General features: G+C 37.0%; 1 protein-coding gene across 1 annotated transcript in view; it reads right to left on the bottom strand.

Annotated features, from left to right (window-relative positions):
- Malrd1 (MAM and LDL receptor class A domain containing 1) overlaps positions 1-25,142 on the bottom strand; it is a 594,884-nt gene that overhangs the window by 102,855 nt on the left and 466,887 nt on the right. The window contains exons 32-33 of the mRNA XM_036188969.1: positions 14,969-15,170; positions 2,566-2,829 (exon numbers count right to left, since the gene is read on the bottom strand). Coding sequence (XP_036044862.1) covers positions 2,566-2,829; positions 14,969-15,170 — 466 coding nt within the window. The remainder of the gene's footprint in view (positions 1-2,565; positions 2,830-14,968; positions 15,171-25,142) is intronic.

The raw sequence follows: 25,142 nt of genomic DNA, 5'->3' as shown, positions 1-25,142 counted from the left end.
GATTGCACTACCCACAATGGGCTAGGCCATCCCCCATCAATCACTAATTAAGAAAATGTCCTACAGGCTTGCCTATAGCCTGATCTTCTTAATTAGAGTTCCCTTCTCTCAGATGACTTTAGCTTGTGTCAAATTGACATAAAACTAGTCAGTATAATGCCCAGAACAAGATATAGTGTCAATGAGGGTTCTACTGCGGGTCTGTGAATAAATGATTGAATTATAATTTACACAAGACGTTGTAACTGAATAGCAGAGCCTAGAAATAAAATATAATGTCTTGAAATATTTGACGAATTGTGTTCATTAGCCACTTCTGTGATTTTGCTGTAGCATTTTACCCTTCATGCACTCCTTATGTGGATTCCATTTAGGAACAGAACTTCATAGAAGAATGTATTCAGATGCTATGTTTCCAATGAATACTTGAAATCATAAGGACACAGCAGTCTGCTAGGCTTCTCTTTAACTAGCGTTCTACCTTAAAGTCAAATATCAGATGACATCAGATAACTATATTGAACATATTATTTCTGTCAGCCAAATTACATTAGAGCTACGATGGGAACAGCAATAAATAATTTGGCAACATTTATCTGGAATCATCTCCCTTTGCTTACTTCACCAATAACAAAATAAGACCTGAATTTTTTTTTAACTGCAGCAAGAAAAACAAGGAAATAACAAGAAGCAGAACAATCCTCAAGTCTAAGGCAGAGAAATGGTTTTACTAATGTGAGACTAAAAATTTTAATTCCCAGAGGCTGTCCCCCACCTTTTCATTGCTTTACTCCTTTTCCAATAATCATATTTCTAGATGCCTAGCTGATTACTAAATCCCCTTGCACTTTGTTCCTTGATTTATTCATATGGATATGTCCCTAAATGGCTTTTCTTCATGTGAAACTATAATCTCTATTATGTTTTTTGGAATTGAAAAAGAACCAAGCAAATAAACAAATAGGATGCTAATGACTTTTGAACATCAACATGATTGGCTAATCATCTTTAACTATATGCAATTATTTCTCAACATTTTCCCCCTCTCTGTCTTAAATAGACTACACAAAGCAAAAATGGCAAGTGTTGAGTGCAGAGTTTTGGGTTATATGCACTGACTCAAATTCTATTATTCTGGTAGTTTAGGTATTACTGACTTTGCTATATGGATGAGGAATGACATTGGCAACACTAAGATATTTTCCTTGGATTTTCAAATTATTCTATATTCTTAGTATTTAACATACTATAAGCCCTTTTATATTGAAAATAACTTGTTTCATTCAATGTATTCTGATTATGGTTTCATCTCCCCCAACTCTAGATCTTTCCCACCTCCTCATCCATAGAACTATATGACTTTATTCTCTCTCTTTATAGAAAACAAACAAGCAAACAAATCAGAATTATTAAAAAAAATAAGAGAAATCACAAGAAAGACACACAGAGAGCGATATACACAACCAAAAGCAAAATGCATGAAAACACGAAATATGAAAACATGGCAATAAAATAAAAGACCAGCAAGACAAAAATGGCCAAGCAAAGAGTTATGAGACAAAAAGTCTACAAACATCATTGAGTTCATTTTGTTTTCACCATCTCTTGCTTGTTGTTGGGCATAGCCTTGCATGAGGCTAATATACCCAGTGAGACTGCACTAGAGGAAACTGGCTTTTCCTTTACAAACAGACATAGCACAGAAGTTAGGTATAGAATATGGGATGAGGGAGAGGGAGAGTGACACTCTCCCAAGGGAGGGGAAATGTAATATACAGTTGTAGAGAAACGGGGGAGAGTAAAGCCGGAGGATAAAGTGGAGAAGGTGAGGAAAGATTTGGGGTAAGGAAGGAAATACAGGGAGGGACAGCTAACACCAAGGGCTGTTTGAGGAGTCATATGAAAACACCATGAACTCTTAATGACAAAACATCTGCTAATGTAATTTTCCAGTCCTAAACCTGTGTGTGTGTGTGTGTGTGTGTGTGTGTGTGTGTGTGTGTGTGTGTGTTTGTCTGTGTGTCTGTGTGCCTGTGTCTGTGTTATAATCAATTATTTGTCTATGTCTTGAATTGGGCTATCTTTCTTAACATTTAAGATAGAAATAACCGGGCGGTGGTAGCGCACGCCTTTAATCCCAGTACTCGGGAGGTAGAGGTAGGCAGATCTCTGTGAGTTCGAGGCCAGCCTGGTCTACAGAGTGAGTTCCAGGAAAGGCACAAAGCTACACAGAGGAACCCTTTCTCGAAAAACCAAAAGAATAAAAAGATAGAAATAAGTAATAACTGCTCTACTTTAATACATTTCCACAAATGTGTTAAAAAAGATAACTAGAAAAATGGATGAGAAAATAAATTTAATAGAAGTTAGTGTAACCTCAAATGGAGTCTTTACAGAAACAGAAAGCAAGAACCACACAGTTTGTTTAGCAACATAAGACACAAACATGCTGTTATTGATGATATGGTTATGGGGATATTCTAGAGACTTTGACTTCATCTGTCAAACTCCATCATTTCCAGACAGAATTTCTTCCTGGAACACTGAGTTAGTGAAACAACTCACCACAGCTGGATTCATCTTCATTAAAGTGGCAGTCAGCCACTCCATCACATAGCAGGAGAGATGGGATACACTGGCTTTCAGAGCATTGGAATTCTGTATTACTGCAGAGCTGAGGAGAAGGGCTGAGGGAGCAATCGATTTCATCAGATCCATCTATACAATCTTCCTGTCCATCACACTTCTCTGAGGCAGGGACACACTGGACTGTGTACATACAAGCAAACTGGTGTTCTTCACACAGTGATGGCTGAGGTAAGGCCAGATCTGAAAAAAGAGAGCAAGGCATGTTGTTGCTGTGATGCTTTGTCTATATCTATGCCCAGCACTGAATCATCCCAGGGCTTACTTACTGTTGTATAATTATGAAACAGTTCAAAATTCAAATAAATTAACTTCTAATTGTGAATTATCAATTGTACAAAATACATAAATATGATAAAAGAATATACCTTATCTACCCTCAGAAGCTGTAGTATTTAACAGGGGCGTTTGTGGGAACTGATAAAATGGTTCAGCAGATATGAGTACTTGCTGCCAAGCCTGCTGACCTGAGTTTGGTCAACAGAACCACAGAGAGGAAGAAAGAAACAACTCTATCAGGTTGTGTTTTGATCTCCATGTGTTTATTGGGGGTATGCTCCTACATGTACATGTGCACAGACACACAAAGAATAAATAAATGTACTAAAAATAGTTAAAGGGTGTTAACAATGTGCTGGAACAATGGACATGTAATGTGGAAGGAGGAAACTTGATGGTGTCTTATCCTGAGACACAAACCTTTGCTGGGCTTCTTGTAGGGCTAATGCAACCTAAGAGCTCACCACAGCATTGTCAAAAGTCACCTCCAAACACGAACTCAGCTGGACCCCAATCATTTCTTCTCACAATCTGTTTTCTTTCTTTTGCTTATCTGTGGGGAGAATTTCCAGGGAGATTTCTCCAAAGAACTTTCTCAGCAGGAATAGGCCTCCTGAGTTGGCCTCCTGAGGACCCTGATCTAAAGCACAGCCAACTACCAACACATTCCTTGTTTAAAATTAAACCTCCTCTGAATTCCTTCTCAACTTTTCCACTGAAATAGTTTTGATCCAAGAAGAACATGAAGTTTCACTTCTCATGGGAGTCTAGGTAGGCTCTAGGCTAGAGGCACTTTTCTGTTAGCTCAATATTTCTTTTAAGTCTCTTGTTTTATCCTCATGTCAATTCTGCATTTTAGTACAGAATATCTCCACCCTGCTTTTGAGATAAATGAGTTTTATCAGTGTTCAAATAAAATTAAAATTCCTGTAAGAAACACTTTGTTTACCTTTAGATCTGAGTGTAGTATTTTGCTTGCATATTTTAAGAAAATTTTACTTAGGAAATTTTTCTATTTTTTTTTTCCGAGACAAGGTTTCTCTGTGTAGCCTTGTGCCTTTCCTGGAACTCACTCTGTAGACCAGGCTGGCTTTGAACTCACAGAGATCTGCCTGCCTCTGCTTCCTGAGTGCTGGGATTAAAGGCGTGCGCCGCCGGGCGCCGCCACCACCACCCAATTCTAAAATTGAAAGTTTAATGATTGATTATGTGCTATGATTTATGGAATCATACAATTATTTAGCTTAACATTTCTCATTGCACTTTGTGACAACTGTTCCATTTTTACACATTGAACATCCTAAGTCCGATCTTGAATTCTTACTGCAAATGAAAGAAGACAGTTTCATAAAGCTGTACACTGTAGTTTCAACTACATGATATTCAGAAAAAGAATAAACCATGGAAACAATGAGTTCTGGGAATGCCAGAGGTGGTAGAATAAGAAGGAAGGGAGAGGCAGAACACTGGGGCTTTTATAGCAGTGAAATTACTCTATATCATCTAATGATCAGCTATTTGTCAAAATACACTGAATTGTCAACACCAAGCAATGTCAATGCCAGGGTGAACCCTAATGTAAAGTATGAACTTTGTGTTATAATGAGGTGTCAGTGTAGAGCAATCTTCTTGACTGTAGTAAATGTACCACTCATGTTAAGATGCTTATGACTGAAGAACTGCTTTATATATGGCGAGTATAGTAAATCCCTATGCATTCTACTTGCTTTTGCTGTGAATATTTCAATGTCCATACTACATAAGTCATATATATGTATGGTTATGCATCCAACACAAACATTCTATATATACTGATGTCAGTATATATAAATAAACGCCAACACTAGTGTTAAGCTTTATGTGTATATTTGCATGCACAATTACCAAAATAGGACCTATATTTAGCCTGTTATTCATGTCTAATAACTCACTCCTAAAATTTCTATGTATGAACCTCTGCAAGTTCATGGAATGTAGAGATACAGGTTAGAAGCAGGTAAATGTAGTGTGTTCTGGTATAGCTCCATGTCTCACTATGTCCAAAAATTTGCTTTGTCAGATGAATTAAACTAATGGCATTGAGGTTCAAGGACAGTGTAAGCAGAAGGGAAATTATGTCAGATGAATTTTTAACTATAATGAGTTTCCTTGAAAATGCATTGCATTAGAGAGCTACTTCACAAGAGAGTATGCCATGCTCTTACAGTGAAAACTTTGTCTTACATTAGAAAAACAGCATATTCTATGTTGACACTGTCCTGTTGTACCCCATGGAATACAATTTAAATAGAGAGGTTCAAAGAGTCATAAACAAAGAGAGATGCTCAGAAATATTTGTGGGTATGTGTATATGTGAGCATGTGACAGAGAAAAGAGAGAGAGAGAAACAGAGATACAGAGACATAGAGAGGCACACACCAAGAGATATATAGAGAGACAGAGAGAACTGAGGAATATTGATTCAGTTTGGCGTGATGCTATACATTATGTGAATTAGGGTTGTTCTCAAGCTATGATTCTTCAAAGGTATCATACAGTCCTGATGGCAGGGAAAGAGAATAGAATTAACTCAACAAAACTCACATCTTATAACCTATGAAATTTCTCAAAAGGAGGATCACAAGTTTCTAGTGCTTTGAAATCTGCAATTATAATTATACAAACATCTTATCTAGGTTGCAGTAGATTATTCTTTCTATATTAGAGCTGATTCATGAGTGTAGCAAATGAGTTTATTTTCCTTTATTTATGTCCCTAGCAAATACGTTGTTTTGGCAGCAGAGAGTAAAGGTAGAAGTTGACAAGTGTTATCTTGAAACTGTATAAGGGGCCATTGCCCTGACTCTGCTGTAAGCACGTGACTATCAGCTTTTTTGCGTTTTAACAGCAAATGGGCTCAGAAATACTGATGTAGACTTTAGGTCTTTACTGCATGAGCTAGAGTTCAGAACAGGCATTCTGAAGCAAGATAAAATCTCCTAAAACAGTATAGATCATCAGGAAACTTCAGTTGCTCTCCTACGTTAGTACCTGAACAGCATCTTTCCTCCAACAGAGCTTTGAATTCACATAGAATTTGGAAATTCCAAGTTGAAGAGGGGAAACATTTGCCTTTCCTTTGAGAAAATAGTGGTATCTCATTACCCACATACAGTTGAGGGCATGAGTTCAATATATATATTTCTCTATTTCAGTATCTTAAATATTAGTTATGCATTGCCTAATGGACTATTCCCATTGACTGAATATACTGTAATAATAATGAACAGAGAAGCAATATCTATATCTGTATCTATATCAGAAAGCTCTTTTAACACTGTCCTCCCCTTATATTTAAATAAATCTAGTCTTTCTCAACTAAAGTGATAATTTGTATCTAGATGCTGGGGACTCTACCAATTGTTTCAGAACTATTTGGAATTATCCATAAACAGCTTTGACAAACAATGTTATATGTGAGGTTTTAAATTTTATGATTTTTATGTGTATGAGTGTATCTGCCTACATGTAGGTCTATGCACCACATGCATATCTAGTGCTCATGGAGGGCAGAAGAGGGAAGTAAATCCTCTGGAAGTGAGGCTACTGACAGTTGTGAGCTGCCATGTATGTGCTAGGAATTGAACCTGGGTCCTCTGAAAGAACAGCCAGTGATCCTAACCATTGAACCATCTCTCTAGTCACCTAAATGTGAGGGTTGTTTTATATAAGAGATTTGTTTTCTAGTAGGTTTTAGAAGGGAAGAAAGAAAAGTATCTTTTAGAATAAAACAATGTTTCTGTGGAAACAGGTTTAATAACTGTCAATTCAGCTTCTCTAGTAAACAAACTTCCCTTTGACCCCCACATTCCACTTCATTTTGTGTTCTGTAGACTGTTCCAGTGCCTGACATTGTGACTGTCTCTTTGTCCTTCTTAGAGCACTGTTTCATTGTTCAGTCATGTTGAGAGAGAAACATATGCTTCACAGCAAAGTGATTGCATAATGACACTTAGTGGGGCATTCTCAAGAGTTCCATAGATGTTCATTACAAGCTCATGATTGCCAAGGATAACCTGGTAAGTGTTATCTATATGATGAATATGCCTAGTGAAAGCAACATTGATTGAGTTGAAAGGAAAATGGACACAAGAAATTTTAGTTCCAAAAATCAAAAATTAATCTATTTGTAAATAGGACCATTCTTGGTGACTCAGTATGGATACTTATTGTAACATACAAGATATCAGTTATAAATTGGTTATTATATTGAGGATATTATACCATCATTAAAAATATTGTATAAAGTTATACAGTGATAACATAATTTTTAATCATAATTCATAAAAACTCTTGGCTAAAGATAACTTTGGATTTTTGGACATGTGCTAGTATTTCCCCAAGATCTATTCACAACGTATACAAATACTAACTTAATTTTTCAGAGTATTCACCTGACTGCCATTATGGATTGAGTGATTGCCAAAGAAACCTTATTCCAGGGTAAGGGTATTTATTATACTCAAACATCTTTTGTCAGTTAATAACTACAAAGAAATGCCATCAACTTTTCAATGCCTTTCTGTGTTCATCTAAGTACCCATTTTAAGACCTATTATTTTGGTCTTTATTTATTATTTATTTATTATTATTATACCATTTATTCTGAATATACTCTGAATATATTGCTGAACAAATTCTTTAGGTTTTTATTTAATTCCTTTTGGTTTCATTTCATTGACTTATCATGACTCATAGATTCTCTGCAACTATTTATGTAAACACACACACACACACACACACACACACACACACGTTTCCCAGTGCTAATTATATTGTAAGTTTCAGAAAGGTAAATCTCTTATCATTATTACCACAATAAGTAAAAGATTATTTTATACAACAAAAGGAAATCCAAGTCAAAAAAATAAGTATGGATTATATGAAGATAACATTATCAGAAGATAAATATTTATCAGAAGATAAATATTGCCTTTGAGTTTGGCCTTTGGAGCATGAGATTCTATCCCCTTGGCATCACTATGAGTATTCTCTAGTTGCCTCTATATTTACTATATCATAATAAAAAAAGTGCCAATTGGAAGCATACTTTGGCCAATCCTAAATCAGTAGTCATCTATGAGAGTCTCTTCAGTCAAAATAGCATATTTATTTTCACACTACTTTACTTTGGGCTATGCATCTTGTCTTCTTATTTTCCTAATCACTCTTGAAAATGATATAACATTTACATCAAGTGATAAAACACACTATATTCTAATGACAGATGGGGAGAAAGAATCACTGTAAAAGCAGTCAAATACATAAATTCATATAATACATTGTAGAAGAAAATTACTGAAAGATTCCAGCCAACTCCCAAATTAGTTTTTTACCCTTTAACACTAACAGTTTGTTATCAATGTCTATAAAAATGATCCTTTCAAAGTAGATAGACCTCTTGTTTTTTTTCTAGTGCCCTCTTGTTTGTTTTGTTTTGTTTTGTTTTGTTTTTTCCTAGTGCTCCTATCTCCATAACTCTAGTCCTGCTGAATGTCTGGCTAAGAACTCCCTGCCCTTTATCCCCTCTTGTGAAAATCCTTCTTTGATTTCAAGGGCAAAGCCAAAGCTGGCTTCTTCAAGAAGTATCCTTAATCCTCTCCACAGGAAGTTGCACTCTATTTTAGAACCCTTAGCTTTTAAGTTTGCAATTCCCTTGTGTGTTACTGTGCAATTTAAGACATTCATAGTTTGTTGTTGGACAGTTTGCTTTTGCTGTATTAAAGTATCCCCATTGCCATTACCCCACTTTGTTAATTTTCAATATAGCAGTAACAAGTGATCTTTGACTTTAAGACTGATTGGGAATCATATAAAGTTTAAGTCAGTACACATAACATGTATGTGGTAGGAGTTGGAGATAAAATTTTATTTATTTAAAATAGTTTGAATGCATGAATCAATTTTATGGTTTGGCATCAACTCATAAATTGACCTCGTTTTAAGGTGAATAGCAATGAATGAAAAAACATGCTCAATGAAAAAGATTATCAATCAATCTTAATTCATCTATTGGATTATGGAAGATTAATAGGCTTTAGAGCTGTTGTGGGAGTCATAAAACTCTTTCTGTCTGTTAGAAGATGGCATTGTTCTGCTTTTATAAGTGGATTCCTTAGACTTGAAGGTAAGAAAATAAGAACCAGAATCTTTCATTAGACGTGAGAGTTATGCAGGTCCCAGGGGCCAAACCTCCATCCTTTGTTCAACTTCCTTTGGGGACTCCACCTGCCATGGCAAGGAAAGGGTGCTTGCTCTTGCTTCCCTGCTGAGCATTAGATAGGAAGGAATTCAGACAGATAAAAGGAAGAAATCCAAAGGACAACCATGGAAAAGCCACCCACAGTGTGAACTGTATTCTATTACACAAATGTGATAAAGACCTCAGAGTAGGCCAAAGGTAGAACATACATCACAGAGAACTATCAGCCTTCCTCTTAGAGATGAGTGGTTGAAAATGGCCAATGGTATTGATCACATAAATATATAAATAACTTAAACTTTGGGATTACATCTCAGCTGGAATTATTCCTTGGGCTTGCTGTGTAGGTCCAGCGATAGGAAACAAGAATGTGGCCTCCATTCAGGAATGAGAAAGAAAGTTATTTTTCCGCAGTCATAATATACCAAAACAAATAAATGAATACCCCTCCACAAGATTCCCTAGCTTCCTTGTTTTGAATTGCCCCAAATTCTCTTTTATACTGTTAGCACCTTGATAGTTACCAGCAATTTTATTTAGCAAGTCAAGATAAAAGGGATACCCTGGGTGAATATTTCTTTCCTTTCGAATCTGTCTTGGGTATTTAAGGTTGATTTTCTTTCCATTTAACAATAACAACAAAAAATTAGATGTAGAATTAAATGTCCATGTGAGTCACCCAAGAGAGCCTTCTGAACTTTTGGAAGCCACCAGCAAAGTTGGATGTCTATTGTGCTTATGTAGTGGGTAGGACATCAAACAACATATTCTGGTGACCAATGACTCATAGCAGTGAACACTGACAAGTAAAGATGACTAGAAAAAGTTGTGTGACTCAACTGGCCACACTACCAGCTTCCACGATGAGATGATGATGATGATGATGATGATGATGATGATGATGATGCCTCACTAGGGGTAGTACTTCCAGGTCAAAGCTGGAACAGCTACTCACTACAGGAATCCAAGCACATGTGGCTCCCTGTCCCCTGACCCTGCTTCTCAGAATCAGTCTTTGAGTCCTTCTCCTTTATTGTCGTCATCTTCTTCCTCTTCTTCCTCCTCCTCCTCATCTGCTTCTTCTTATTTTTCTTCTGGTTTGGTGTTTGGCTTTTCTTTTAATTTTTTGGGGGGAGAGAGGAAGGTTGCAGGGGCCAAGTGTGGATGTGAAGGGATGGGGAGATAAGTGGAATGGGGATGCATGTTGGAAAATCCACAGATAATCAATTAAAAAAAACAATTAAAAAAAGAAAATGTATTATATGAAAATGAATGCATTCCTCTGTTGATTTAGAATTTGTAGGACTTGTTAGATGGTCAACAGAAAATCATCCAAGTTAATGACCTGTCTTACTGATGTTTGAACTATGCCAACTGAGGGAAGATGAATAGAGCAAGCAATCTAGACATCAGAAGAGTTTTCATTTTCCCTTTGTGGAGGGCTGAGAGATCAATTAATACTGGAAGGAATTATGAAAATATCTATCTCCCACTTCACACACCAAGCACACATTGTACAGGGTCCCATATTATAAGGATATTTCAATGGAAAACTGTGTCCCACTCTCAGGATTTCTAGTCAACAAAATATGTATTTTAGAGTGGAATTTATTAAAAGTTATCAGTTTTTAAATCTTACATAAAGCACTCATCTTTACTCAGCAGAACTGGTAAATAGTTTTCCTTGTTTGCTTCTTCTGTCTCCCTTCCCTTATTTCTTCCTATACCTTCTCTCCCTCTGTCTTGCCTTCCCTCTTTGATACTTTCTTGACAGGTTCTCATTCTTTAGCCAAAGGTGTTCTAAAATTAAAAATCCTCTTGTCTTAACCTCAGTGATGCTAAGTGCCACAGACATGCACCACTGGACCAGGTAGGAAAGAAAGTTGACTTTCTTCATACTGACTGCTTCTGAGTTGTCTTAGCAAATATTTCTCAGAAGTTAATAGTCCTGTTCTCTTTTTGAAAGTGTACAAATTCTGAGTTTTTGGCTGCTTCCTGGAAATTTCACACAACTGGAGGGATGTTATTGGTGCAAAGAAACTCAAGGTGACCTTTTCTTACATGGCATAGATATTTCTGCCACACAGTGTAGAAGGAAGGATCAGATGACTGAAAAACAAAAGATGGATCATCCACAAGGTTTATGTCGAATGATTCCTGGGATAGTAAACAGCTGAGGCTTCATGAAACTTTGTATTTCTCAAAGTTTTAAAAAGCTGGGTTTTTATTGTTTGAAATAACAATGAGAAAACATGACTCAAAGAAATGAAAGTAAACCCATTTATGCCATGGCTTCTTATATTAGTTCCAATAAATAATTTTTTTGGGGAAAGATTAAAATAATGATGTAAAGTTTGAGGTATAGCATAGAGATAAGAAAATGTGTCTAGTATGTACAAGGATCTGGGTGTAATCCTCAGCAACACACACACACACCAACACACACACACACCAACACACACACACACACATACACACACACACACACACACACACAATAATGGTAATAAAAATAAATAAAGCAATGATCTTCATATAACTTTATTTCATATAGAATTCTTCACAACTAGAAATAAAATTGTTTCATGTAGACATTTAACAATATAGCAAAATATACTAAGAAAAAAATAATAATTATTTCCTTTTTTCAGAGTCATACATTATTTTGTGTGCTCTTTCTGACAGCACAGATGGTATCTGCAGATTATTAATATGATTTCATATTTTTTTGTCATTTTCTATATTTATTAAAAAGAAACACAGTTTTCTATTGATATTAGTTATGTTCTTCACATTCACCGACATATTATGAATATTTTCTCCTATGATATTTTCAATGGATAATTTACCTATTCAATATGTCGCTAAAATTTTCATTATAGCACTAAAATCACATGGAGGGATATTTGTACCAGCACTAAAAGAACATTGCTTAAAGATTTTAAAATATAACTCTAACATTACACTGTACATTATAGTTACATTTATTTCAAATGTTATTTATTTTATCTTTGTTTTCTCCCCAGATCTTCCAATGAAGCTGTTTCAGGTTTACTGGGTAGTTCTAAAGACTTTCTGGCAGGTTTCTGTGGAATTTGACAACTGGTCCTTCAGAATTACTATTTTAGTTTATTCCTTTCTAAAGCTTCTGACCCATCAGCAAAGACTCCCTCTGTCTGGAGGCTCTGGACTTGGGAGTATGTGAATGGCACTGGGGAGAGGCACACGTAATCCACAAGGTTGACAGAGAAGATGCCCAAGGTTTCCCAGCCCAGGTATTAGTTGTTTATGAGCCTCTCAGTGGTAAGTCTACTATATAATACATGTAGAAAGAACTATCACTCCATCAGCATCAATCAGTTGTTCACATATTCCCTGGCATTAATTCCAATGAGTAATTTTATTTAGAGAATATGATATGATAATTGTTATTATATAGTAAATATAAGTAGCAATTTTCAGGCCAAATATAGTTTCTTCATTAAGCGTAAAATATGAGCTATATCCTTTGATTCCTGAAGATACAAAAACCAGTGTAACACACACACACACACATGCACATATTCATATTTACACAAACATATGCACACATACTACAGACACTCATGTATCTTCCAGTCATTCTTAGCTCTTATTGTGTATATGTATATATACAATATACATATTATTGTATGTGAGATTGCCAGAGAACATGTTTAGGCAACAGCTGCTAGGAGATGTTGAGAAAGGAAATGACTAGGGCTGTGCATTTACTCTCAAATGGCAAGAGAGTTACCTTTAGAAAAACAATGGTAAGAAAAAGAGTATCTTTATTTAGAAATGAAAATAAGAAAATTGAATTTGTTCTGCTTCTTACAAGAACATCTACAGAGTGCAAAAAGCCATAGAGACAAAGGAGATGGACTCAAAGACTGCTTCAGAGGAGCAGGGTCAGGGAACAGGAAGCCACATTTGCCTGGGTCCCTGCAGTGCCCAGCTAAAGTAGTAGGGAAACACTTTCTGTGGTCCTAATTTGCATGCCCAGGAGAATTCTTTGAAAATCACAAAGCTATATATTCTCAATTTTGAAGAAATATAAAGCCATTGTGATAGGCCATGGAACTGAAAAACAATGTGTATTCTGTTGCTAAAATATTACAAATATAACTATTAATAAAATATAACCAAGAGAACTGAACAACATTGATGGAAGTGATTACAATTGAGGCAGTCCGGTGTTTCATTTGGAAGGAATAAGATTGCCTTATTAGACTTAGCATCTGGAGTTAAACTCAAAGGTTAAGAACTCAATGTTTTTCTTTTTTAGTTTTATGTATGAGATGTGTATGTATGTATATGTATGCATGTTTGTATCTATGTGAGCATGTTTATGTGTATAACTTCACGTGGGTGCCTGCACATTTGGAGACCAGAGGTTGATCTCAAAAGTCATCCCCTATTACTCTTCTGCCTGATACCATGAACTCCTGCTTCCTCAGTGACAGAGATCAAACCCTGAGATCACCGATATGGCTAGTTTTGTAAGCCAGCTTTTCTCTGGGGTTTCCTGCCTCTGCTTCCTGGTCTACAATTGCAGGTGGAGTACCATGCCCACCTTGCAATTGCATTGGCTGTAGGGATCTAAACTCTAGTCTTCATGATTGACAACAAGTATTTAACCACCAAGGTGTGGTAATATATTGTGTCCTCCAAATTATTGTGCACCCTAATAAACTTATCTGAAGTCAGAGAACAGAGACATAGAGGCTAGAAAATGGTGGCACACACACCTTTAATCCTATCACTTGGGAGGCAGAGATCCATCTGGATCTCTGTGAGTTCAAAGCCACACTGGAAAGAGCAAAGGGTGGTGACTCACTCCTTTAATCCTAGGAAGTGATGGCAGAAAGCAGAAAGGTATAAAAGGCATGGAAACCAGGAATTAGAGCTGGTTAAGCTTTTAGGCTTTTGAGCAGCAGTTCAGCTGAGATTCACTTTGGATGAAGACTCAGAGGTTTCCAGTCTGAGGAAACAGGATCAGCTGAGGGATTGGCAAGATGAGGTGGCTGTGGCTTGTTCTGTTTCTCTGATCATTCAGCATTCACCCCAATACCTGGCTCTGGGTTTATTTTTATTATTAAGACCTTTTAAGATTCAAGTTACAAAAAACAAAAAACAAACAAACAAACAAAAAGATTCATGTTAGAACCAAGGCAACTTCCCAGCCAAAGAACACATTTTAAAAGAACATGACTCCTGTCTACTAATAATTGAAGATTTACAAGAGAACAAACAGCCCCACTGAACTGGAAACATTCTAAATAGCAGAGATTCAAGTGTCAGTTAACAGGATTTTAGCTGTACAGCTGGAATACAGAGACTATTCTAGGTGGTTTGAGACAAATAGAAAGAAAGAAGCAGCTAGAGGAAGCAAAAGACTGACACAACATGTGAGGAGAACATAGTTTGCAGAGTGACAGCACCTGAGGCACCTTTGCCTTGGGCAGTTATGGTAAAGTCTGGAATAGAAAGGTAGGCAGCAAAACTGTATCAATTAAAGCATGTTCTCTTGGCCTTTCTGAAACTACTTTAGTGCATTGTTAATTTGCTGCCTAAAAGTCATGAAATTTTCATGGCAAAGTTCATGGACAGAGAGGCTGCCTCTTAATATATGCAATATATATTCATCACTTAGGAGTAGGACTTTATTCAGAAGTAAATGCAATTCATCTGAATCTCCCAATTACTGTATATTTAGATATGAAACTAATATAAACTAAAATAAACTAATGTTTATTCCTATTTTCTGAAGGAATCACTTACCTCCAGAAGCACACTCAGGGGTAAAAGTGATGTCATCAATAGCAATAAAGATGTCTTCCTTTCCACCCAAGTCAGCCTCAAATGCCACCTTGAATGGACTGTAACTAGAGAAAGGTACATGTGCATATGTCCATCCAGTGTTTTTATTTTGGATCATGGACCACATCAAGATGTTTAGTCCTGATTCCTCAATGATATACACCTAAAAAAATAACCAGAGAAAATAACTTTTTATGGTTGGATATTAAATGATTTGTATTATTCAAGTCATTTAGTAATCAGAGTAATATGTAAAAAAATCTTTAACATTACAATATAAAATCTCCCTGGATTAATTACATCAATATTCAGTTTTAAAGGTAAAAGCAAAAAGACTGACACATGTAATGAAGATATAACATTTTTTATTATAATGTTACAGTTAAGATTTTTGACAAGTCTACTAGGCTGGGCTGACTCCCCAGGGGAGACCTTGCCTTGGAGGAGATGGGAATGGGGGGTGGTTTGGGGCCAGTGCTGGGAGGAGGGAGGACAGGGGAATCCATGGCTGATATGTGAAATTAAGTTAATTATAATATATTTAATATATATATATATATAACAAAAAAAATATTTTTGACAGATCAACTCCAAATACTTAAGTATATGAAGAAAACTTAATGATATCTATGAAGAGGCTATATGAAGATTTTATATATATATATATAAAAGCATTCATGCTTAGACTACAGAAGAATAGGCTGCTTTAGTAGCGATTATGCATCCAGGTAAAGGTAGAAACAAACTGCTTAGCTTTCCTGAACTCCAATGCTGTATCTCACAGAAGCTCCATATTCCTGTAGCAGGGAAGGAAGTTTTCTGTGTTGACTTGGATTCCTGGAGTGGATACCCTGGGATATCAGAAACACTTCTCCTTTTTCATTGAGTATCTAGCTCATTAAAGGTAGTGGAGAGAAGGGATGAGTGAGAAGAGGGTGCGGCTTGTCTTAGCCTCAGCAGCTCTCAGTGGTTCTGCGTTTAATTACCATAGATGGGTCAAAGGAGAAAACCAAGATTCAGCTTCATCCTTAGAAGTGCATGGTTTAACATAGTTTAACTTTAAAAACAAGTACTCCAATATATTTCACAGAAAGAAAATATCCAGAATAGCAAACATGTAGATTTCTTTTCAGAATAAGAGCTTAATAGAGGATAATCTAAGTTAACAAAATATAAAAATAACAGCAATGCTGTCAATATTAAAAGTTTAACCCATTTCAAAATTTTATTTGATGAGCTTCAGTTGGTATATGGGTATAAGGTAGGACTATAAACTGCCATCTTGAACTGTGCAGTTGCAGAAATGGAAATCTAATAATTAAAAAGGAACAAAGAACAAAGATACACTGTTGGGTGTAATATACAAGGGGCTTGGAAATCACCATCACACTCCTTACAAATGAGAACAGCATCTGAATGCAGTGAAACTGAACAACTCTTCACAGATCCCTGGAGGTACAGAGAAAACCACTTCGGTTTTTTGTTGTTGTTGTTGTTGTTTTTTTTTTTTGTTTTTTTTAATTTGGTTTTTCGAGACAGGGTTTCTCTGTAGCTTTGGAGGCTGTCCTGGAACTCGTTTTGTAGACCAGGCTGGCCTCGAACTCACAGAGATCCACCTGCCTCTGCCTCCCAAATGATGGGATTACAGGCATGCGCCACCACCACCCGGCAAAACCACTTCTAAAATAAAGAAAGACAGGGAGTGGGGTGGGAGGATGCTGTGGATATCGCTCTGTGTAAATAAAGTTCTGATTGGCCAGTGGCCAGGCAGGAAGTATAGGCGGGACAAGAGAGAAGAGAATTCTGGGAAGTAGAAGGTTGGAGGGAGACACCGCCTACCGCTGCCATGAAAAGCAACATGTAAAGACACTGGTAAGCCACAAGCCATGTGGCAAAGTATAGACTAACAGAAATGGGTTAATTTAAGATAGAAGAAGTAGATAACAAGCAGCCTGCCACGGCCGTACAGTTTGTAAGCAATTTAAGTTTCTGTGTGTTTACTTGGTTGGGTCTGAGTGACTGTGAGACTGGCGGGTAAGAGAGATTTGTCCTGACTGGGCCAGGCAGGAAAACTCTAACTACAAATGGCGTCCAACGTGTTGGCAAGAGTTTCCACCTAAAACCTGAGAAAAAAGATTCTAAGACGGAGCTAAAAACAGCTTCCTAATTGTCTCTCTCAAGTAAGCGGCAGCCTGCCGGTTTCAGCTACTATGGCGGGTTCCTGGCATGTGCGTCTGACCTGCTTTATGGCGGGAATGAGGAGTCTACAAATGGCACTTTACTCTGCTGCGTGGTAGATTTAGTCTTTGCTAGTTTAAAAAAAGAAAAAAAGTTTCTGGGCTATGCGCTGCTTTGATAGCACTGCTTCTGATAGTTGATGGTACACATGGCTCCAGACCCAGAGCTGGCAGTAAACTGTACCACCACCATGTTGGGAAGCTGAGGTGGGTGGAGCCAGCAGCCACAGTGGCATTTCAGTCTTACAAAGATGGATATTACACAGAGAATCTGGTTTGTCTTGTCTTTGGGATTTTTAACCACAAAAGAAGATTTGATCATAAAAGCTGTTGAGTTAAACAAAAATGTAAATTTTAAAGGTACCTTGACTTCAAAATTTGGATATAAGGATATGTTGCTTTGGAAAGGAGTCTCTGCTTTTGTTTCCACAGAAAGCCAGAGGCTATGGATTTGTTCCAGATTAAGATATATCAGGTTTGATCAGCCAAGGCCACCTGAAAGGTCTCCAATGACACCATGGCCCAGATGATCTGACATCCAGAATGGTTTCAAGGCAACTGGCTCAGAGGTTCACCCTAATGGACTACTCTATAATCCTAAAATTTTCTTTGTATCCCCATAAGATACAGCCCCCCCCCCCAGCAGGAAGTAGTAAGAGAAACTACGCCCACATTCCCAAAATTATCAAGCTGGCTTTGGAGATGGAATTGGCTCACTCCTTCTCCAAACCCAGACATATAAAAGAAAAGGTTAAGAGATTCTTGTGTCCCAAATCAGAAGAGCCCTCTGGTGTGGGACAGAAAAAACAAACAAACAATATTTTTCTTTAAAGCGGGTTGATTATAAATGAGATCTCTTTCTAAAGAAGAAAGGGGAATATGATATAGATATAATAGGATGAAAGGGTAGATTAGGGAACTTACTTCTAAAGAGCAACAACTTGTTTAAAATGTTTTACATTGGTTTAGATTTTAGTCTATTGATACAAACTTAGTTAATTTTGTTATATTGTGTGTATATTTCTACTCTTGTTTAAGGTATTATGTTTATATAGCTCATTTAAAATTGTAATGGATAATTAAAAATAGATTAATAACTGGTCATCTATGATAATCATACTCATAGCCATGTTAGTTAAGTCTTCTACATATACACAGAGATATTTCAGATAGACAGGTACTCTTCAAACACTTCAAAGGTTTACAGAATATGGCATTTAAAATATTTTTAAAATTTAGACTTTCTGGACAGTGAGACATGTCTGCTCCTGGCAATACCAATTTACTTCAGAGAGGAGAATGGGCATTGAAGACACTTCATATCTTATCTTCACCTTGGCAAAAATAGCCATTTGGGCAAGAAACTGTTCTTGCCTGGACTGCTTGATCAACTGGACATGCAGGACCCATAGAAAGGTGACCACTAAACTTTGTTTGACAAAATGGTCCTTCAGGTTCCTGCTTCACAGAGGAAACTGCCAGACATTCTACAGGACACTGAGAGAAGTGACCAAGAGACTCTAGCCCTGTGGGCTGAAAACAGATGTCCCAACTGGAACATTAGGTGACTGTCCAGGCTGCCAGCTGTCTCTATCTACTCTTGCAAGACTCCTGAAAAATGCTTACATCCTTCTCCCGGTTCTCAGGTAATATTATATCCTTCTGAGGTCTTTGATGTGGTTGAAGACTAGATAGTTATAATTTCCTCAGTTATGATACAAGATATCTTCTTTAATATTGTAACTGTAATTCTTGCTAGATAATTGTTTTGTTATATGTAATTGTACTATGTAAAAGTTAAAACCTTCCTTTAAACAAAAAAGAAAAGGGGAAGTGCTGTGGATATCGCTCTGTGTAAATAAAGTTCTGATTGGCCAGTGGCCAGACATGAAGTATAGGCGGGACAAGAGAGAAGAGAATTCTGGGAAGTAGAAGGTTGGAGGGAGACACCACCTACCGCTGCCATGAAAAGCAACATGTAAAGACACTGGTAAGCCACAAGCCATGTGGCAAAGTATAGATTAACAGAAATGGGTTAATTTAAGATAGAAAAGGTAGATAACAAGCAGCCTGCCACGGCCGTACAGTTTGTAAGCAATATAAGTCTCTGTGTGTTTACTTAGTTGGGTCTGAGTGACTGTGAGACTGGCGGGTAAGAGAGATTTGTCCTGACTGGGCCAGGCAGGAAAACTCTAACTACAGGAGGAGGAGGGAGAAAGGCTGAATAACAATTTATGGGCACAGATCTCAAGGACAAAATAGAACCTGCGAAAAAATTGTAAACGATACAACCCAGGACACAGTCTCATGCGAAGAAGACTGAACCTTAATTCAAAGAACCTGAATTTTGGGATCAGGAGATGGTTTATGGACAAAATCACCTATTTGAATGCCTGACTTCCATCCTTTATGGGGCCCACAGTACAAGCAAAAAGTCACTAGCAAAAGTTGTCCTTTGACCAATACACATTAAGTGGCAGGAATGTGCTACACTGAACACACACACATACACACACACACACACACACACACACACACACACACACACACATACACCACACACACGGGCATGTACCTGAATAAGTATAAAATAATAATAAGAAAAACAAACTGAATTTTAAGCCAGAGGATTACAGAAATCTCTGTTACTGACTCTATTAACCAAATAAATGAGGTTTTTGTGTAACAACAGGAGGCTACACCTCAACAAAAGCGCTTATTTAAGAAGTAATTTCTTTGGAAACTCAAAGATAGCATGTATCCATAGCAAATTATAAACAGACTAACCTCTGGTCATAAAACCTCATACTAAAGGGCTATGCATCCAGTTGCTTCTATGTCCTTATATAACAAGCTGTTAACAACAAAACATTTACATGAAGTAAACAAGGCAAAAAGACAGCATAACCTAAAGGACTGGAACAAACCTCATTCAGACTTAGAGATGGGAAAGAGGCTGGTAGGGAACTTGCTCAGGAATTTAAGCAGCATTTGCAAACAAGAAAAGATGTACAATATCAGATGAAACCTCCAATAAAGACAAAAAGAGATTGATACAAATAAATAGTATAAGAGGAATGAATAATGTGTTTAGTGGAGTTGACAGACTCAACATAGTAGAGGAAAGAATCAGGGAACAAGAAAAAAAAATGTCAATAGAAACTTCAAAACTTTAAGTGGAACCACCCACAGAAACATCAACCAAACAAAAAATAATAGAACAGGCTATTTGAGGCCTGTGGACCAACTACAATAATTTCTCTAATGATAGACAACAAAGCAAAGATCTGGACTGATCTGAAAGCATCCAGTAAGAAAAGAAGTAGCACAGGTGTCTATCTAACCTAACATTTAAATTCTGGAGATGCAAAGAAACAAAGAGAAAAGAACTTGCAGAAACCCTATTGGGAAAAATATCCCTCCATTTTAGATGAGAAAGTAGAAGAATACATGGGCCTCCTTTTCAGAGATTTGACTATGCAAGCCAGGAGTGTGCTATAACATGGAGGATGAAGGATTTTTAAGTGCTAAAATAAAAAAAAATTCTACTTAAAATTCTTATCATGCTAAATATTATCAAAGAGTAATAAAGCCTTGTTCAGATAAGTAAAATATTGAGGAAAATCTTTGTAGACCTAATTTTCAAATAAAGCTAGGAGGATTTTTTTCAGACACAGGGGAAATAATACAGGCCAAAATCTCAGATTAATGTAAAGTAAGACTGTTACAGAAGAAACAAATTTAAAACTTGAATTGTTTTGCTGTTGTTGTTCCCCTTAAGTTAGTCATTCAGATAGTTTGATGCAAATAATAATAATGTTATTTTTCTCTGTTGTTTTAGCTTTTGGATATGAGAAATTAATGACTGTTACAAAGGAAATGTAGGTAAAATTCAGAGGATTCTATTCTAAAGTACTTGAATTGCCTAGAAAACTGTAAAGCATTATTTGAAAGTGACATTGGATTAGTTTTAAGTGCACATTGACAACCCATGAGAAAACTAAATATAGTTTGAATATCAGAACCATTGATAGACTAAAATAGCAGAGCATTTCAACCTAGTAAAATGCTAAAGTAAATCATAAGTAAAAATATAATGGTGAGGGTGGGATGTGGAGGCAAGTAACAATTATGGTAGCTGTTTATTTAAGTATCAATGCCTGCTTTAAATGCAAATATGCCAACTGAAAGAAGGTATTTTCAGAGCTAACTAAAATTTATATATTCAAGTATGTGATGCTTCGAAGGAACCCAATTAAATATCAGGGCATAGATAGATGAAAATTAACAAGATGAAGAAATATGTACAATGGTAACAGTAGTTGAAAGAAATGTAGAGAAGCTGTTGGACAAAACAGATTTCAGATAAAGAAAAATTAACAGGGATAATAAAGTCATTACTGTAGACTCAATGTTTTGTCCTTCCTATAAACAAACCTTCTGAAGACCACAGGTGATGTTATTAAAATGTACAACCTTTAGGAAGTTATGAGATCTAAAGGGCTACCCTCCTCATTTTGATTAGTACCTGAATGATGGAAACCTCTGGGAATTTGCTGGGGGTTGTTCTCACGTAAGGATGGACTAGAAATATTTTTTTTCTACTTATAAATCACTAATTCTAAAGTCTTTTGTTATTGTGGCCCTGTGAATTGAGACAGAATTATATCATAAAAGTTTCCTAAATGACATACCTATCCTTAATGTATGTGTACCTAACAACTGCTTATCAAAGACTTGAGGCAAAAGTGCATATATCTACAAGGAGAAAGTAAATGACTATGATTATAGCTGAAGGCTTCAACCTTTCTTTACCAGTGATTGACAGATCAGAGGGGAACAAAGCAGTCAAGACATGTTTGAAGTGAAAAACATCAATCAGCTGGGTCTCATTTACATTTCTACAATGCTTCATTGAGCAACAGAGGAAGAATAGTCTTCTCAACTTATACATGAAAATCATGGAAATTGATGGTATTCTGGAAAACAAAACACACTGTAGCCAAGTGAAAGGAAGAGAGCCATATCACACTGTAGGAAGTGATATGGCTCTCAGACCACAGTAGAATTAATCTAGAGGATCATGATGGGAAGATAACACGTGGACCAAAGAAGTCTCAGAGGAAACTAAATTAAGTTTCAAAATAACTCAAACTGCAGCCATCGGTGTTTACAGGATAAAGTATAGAAGTGTGTGGTTTGTGGGGCAGCAGTGTATTTATATTAACGGGATGTTAGGGATAAGTCTATGCCCTATGTTTCACAATCTAGATGTAATGAATGGGTCAATTCCTTGAAACATTCACAAATCAGCACTCACAAACAGAAAAATCAGTCATCAAAATAGGAATTTGTTACTGTTTGGTTTTGCTCTTTTGGGAGCCCTGCCACCCACCTTCCAAATAAATCACACATGGAGGCTTATTCTTAATTATGGATGTCTGACGGCCTTAGCATGGCTTATTTCTAGCCAGCTTTTCTTAACTTTAATTAACTCGTCTGTTTTTTTGCCTCTGGGCTTTTCCCATTTTCTTACTTCTGTAAATCTGTAAATGGATGAGATCTACATGAGCAAATTGGACGTGGGGGGTGGGTAATGAAGGACAAGGGTCGAGGGAAAGAGAGCTTAGGGGAGCAGGAGATCCCAGCTGGATCAAGAACAGAGAGGGACAACAAGGCAAAAGAGATCATGCGAAATGAAGACTCCATGGGAATAGGAAGAAACAAAATGCTAGAGAGGTCCCCAGAAATCCACAAAGACACCTCCACAATAGACTACTGGCAATGGTTGAGAGAAAGTCCGAACTGACCTACTCTGGTCATCAGATGGCCAAACACCCTAACTGTCGTGGTAGAACTCTCATCCAGTGACTGATGGAAGCAGATGCAGAGATCCACGGCCAGGCCCCAGGTGGAGCTCTGAGAGTCCAATCAGTAAGAAAGAGGAGGGATTGTATGAGTGAGAATTGTTGAGACCATGAGTGGAAAAAGCACAAGGACAAATAGCCAAAGTAGTGGAAACATATGAACTATGAACCAATAGCTGAGGAGACCCCAATTGGATCAGGCCCTCTGGATAAAGGAGACAGTTGATTAGCTTGAACAGTTTGGGAGGCACCCAGACAGTGGGACCCAGACCTGTCCTTAGTGCATGAGCTGGCTATTTGGAACCTTGGGCTTATTCAGGGACACTTTGCTCAGCCTGGGTGAAGGGAGGAGGGAACTGGACCTGCCTCAACTGAATCTACCAGGTTGAACTGAATCCCCAGAGGAGTCCTTGCCCTGGAGGAGATAGGAATGGGGGATGGGCTGTGGGAAGGGGTGCGGCGGCAGGAGGAGGGAGGACGGGGAATCCATGACTGATATGTAAAATTAAATTAAATTATAAAATAAAAAATAATAGGGTCCTATGAAATCAAAAGTAGTAGGGCAAAGGATTCAGTTAATGGTATTGAAAAAAATGGCTGCTCTGTGGGAAAAATATCTTGAGATTCTAATCTAACACCATTTCTTTTTTATTCTTTATGAGTGTCTTTTAATGAGATAATATGCAATGTTATGTCTGTCATGAAGCATTCCATTGATTTAGTCACAGTTACTATATACTGACCAGTAACTGTCAAAGTAACTGAAGGGCACTTCTTACATTACACTATAAGTGTAAAAACTTTTGTGATCACACTAGTCAACTTATTTCAATATCTAACACCATTTCTATGCAAGAACAAAACCTAAGTAATTAGCTAAACTTAGAGCTCCAAATTACAGAATAGTAAATGAGAACATTTTACTCTTTAATGATGGGGAAGGGCTTGGTAAGTAAGATATCAAATGCAGAATCTACACGGAATATAAAGACTGGTAGAATTCACCAACTAAAAATGTAAAAGAAAAGTTTCTTTAGCTTCCAGTATGTTAAATAGTTCTTTGAAGAAGTCTTACTCAGCCTGAGACCCAGACTTCTAAGCAAAGCTGATTTAGGTTATTTCTCAAGGTGACTTTGTACCTAGTCCATTTATAGTCAGGTGTAAGAAATACTGTCTTTTGCAAATTCCCACTTCTATGTCTTAACAATGTGACTTGATTTTAATTTCCAGGAGGAATGCTCTTCAACTAGAGGTCACTTTTCTCTCTTTATTACACTGTGAAGGGGAAGTCTGTGCAGAAGGTCAAATTAGATTAGCTCCCTCCTCTTGAGTGTCAACCTCTGCATTTGTGTGGTGCCCTACTGTCTTGTGTAATTTATAATTTAATAGTGTTTTACAGAATTTTTTTTTCTTTAAGGTTTTTTTCTATTATCTGCAAGGATACACAGACTATTCCAGCATCTTTTTCTCTATGTCAGATGTCAAAGTATACCCTTGTTGTCAAATCCTATATACCCAATTTACCAAACTGTTAATATGGGCCCATGATTCTTGTCATGTGATAGATGATGGGTGTGTGCAGATAATTCACAGATTTATCCTATCCAGATCCTGTGCATCTCTGTCAAACATTGGTTTAATAAAACATGCCAGATTAATACATGGGACATTCATATTATATAGGGGGGATTTAGGATCTATTTTCAAAATAGGCAATTTAACACCCCCCTCAAAAAAAACCACATTGGATGTCCCATTTAGGACTGAGGACTCCACAGTCACTTATTCTCTGTGCTTTGACCAGTTGTGAGTCTATGTTAGTTAGCATCTGCTGCACAGAGAAGATTCTCTGATGAAGTTTGAGAGACACAGGAATCTGTCATTATGAGAAGTTATTGTGGGTCATTTTCGTACTATATGCATTAGCAGAGGAATAGTAATACGTTCTTTCATAGGACCTATGGCCTGTCTAGTCACAGGTTCTTGGCCCCCATACTGTGCTAGCAATGGGTTCTATATTGTGGAATTGGC

Source organism: Onychomys torridus, chromosome 5 (assembly GCF_903995425.1).
Source record: "Onychomys torridus chromosome 5, mOncTor1.1, whole genome shotgun sequence".
NCBI lineage: Eukaryota > Metazoa > Chordata > Mammalia > Rodentia > Cricetidae > Onychomys > Onychomys torridus.
Note: the sequence above shows the minus strand (reverse complement) of the source record. Positions and strands in the feature narration are given on the sequence as shown.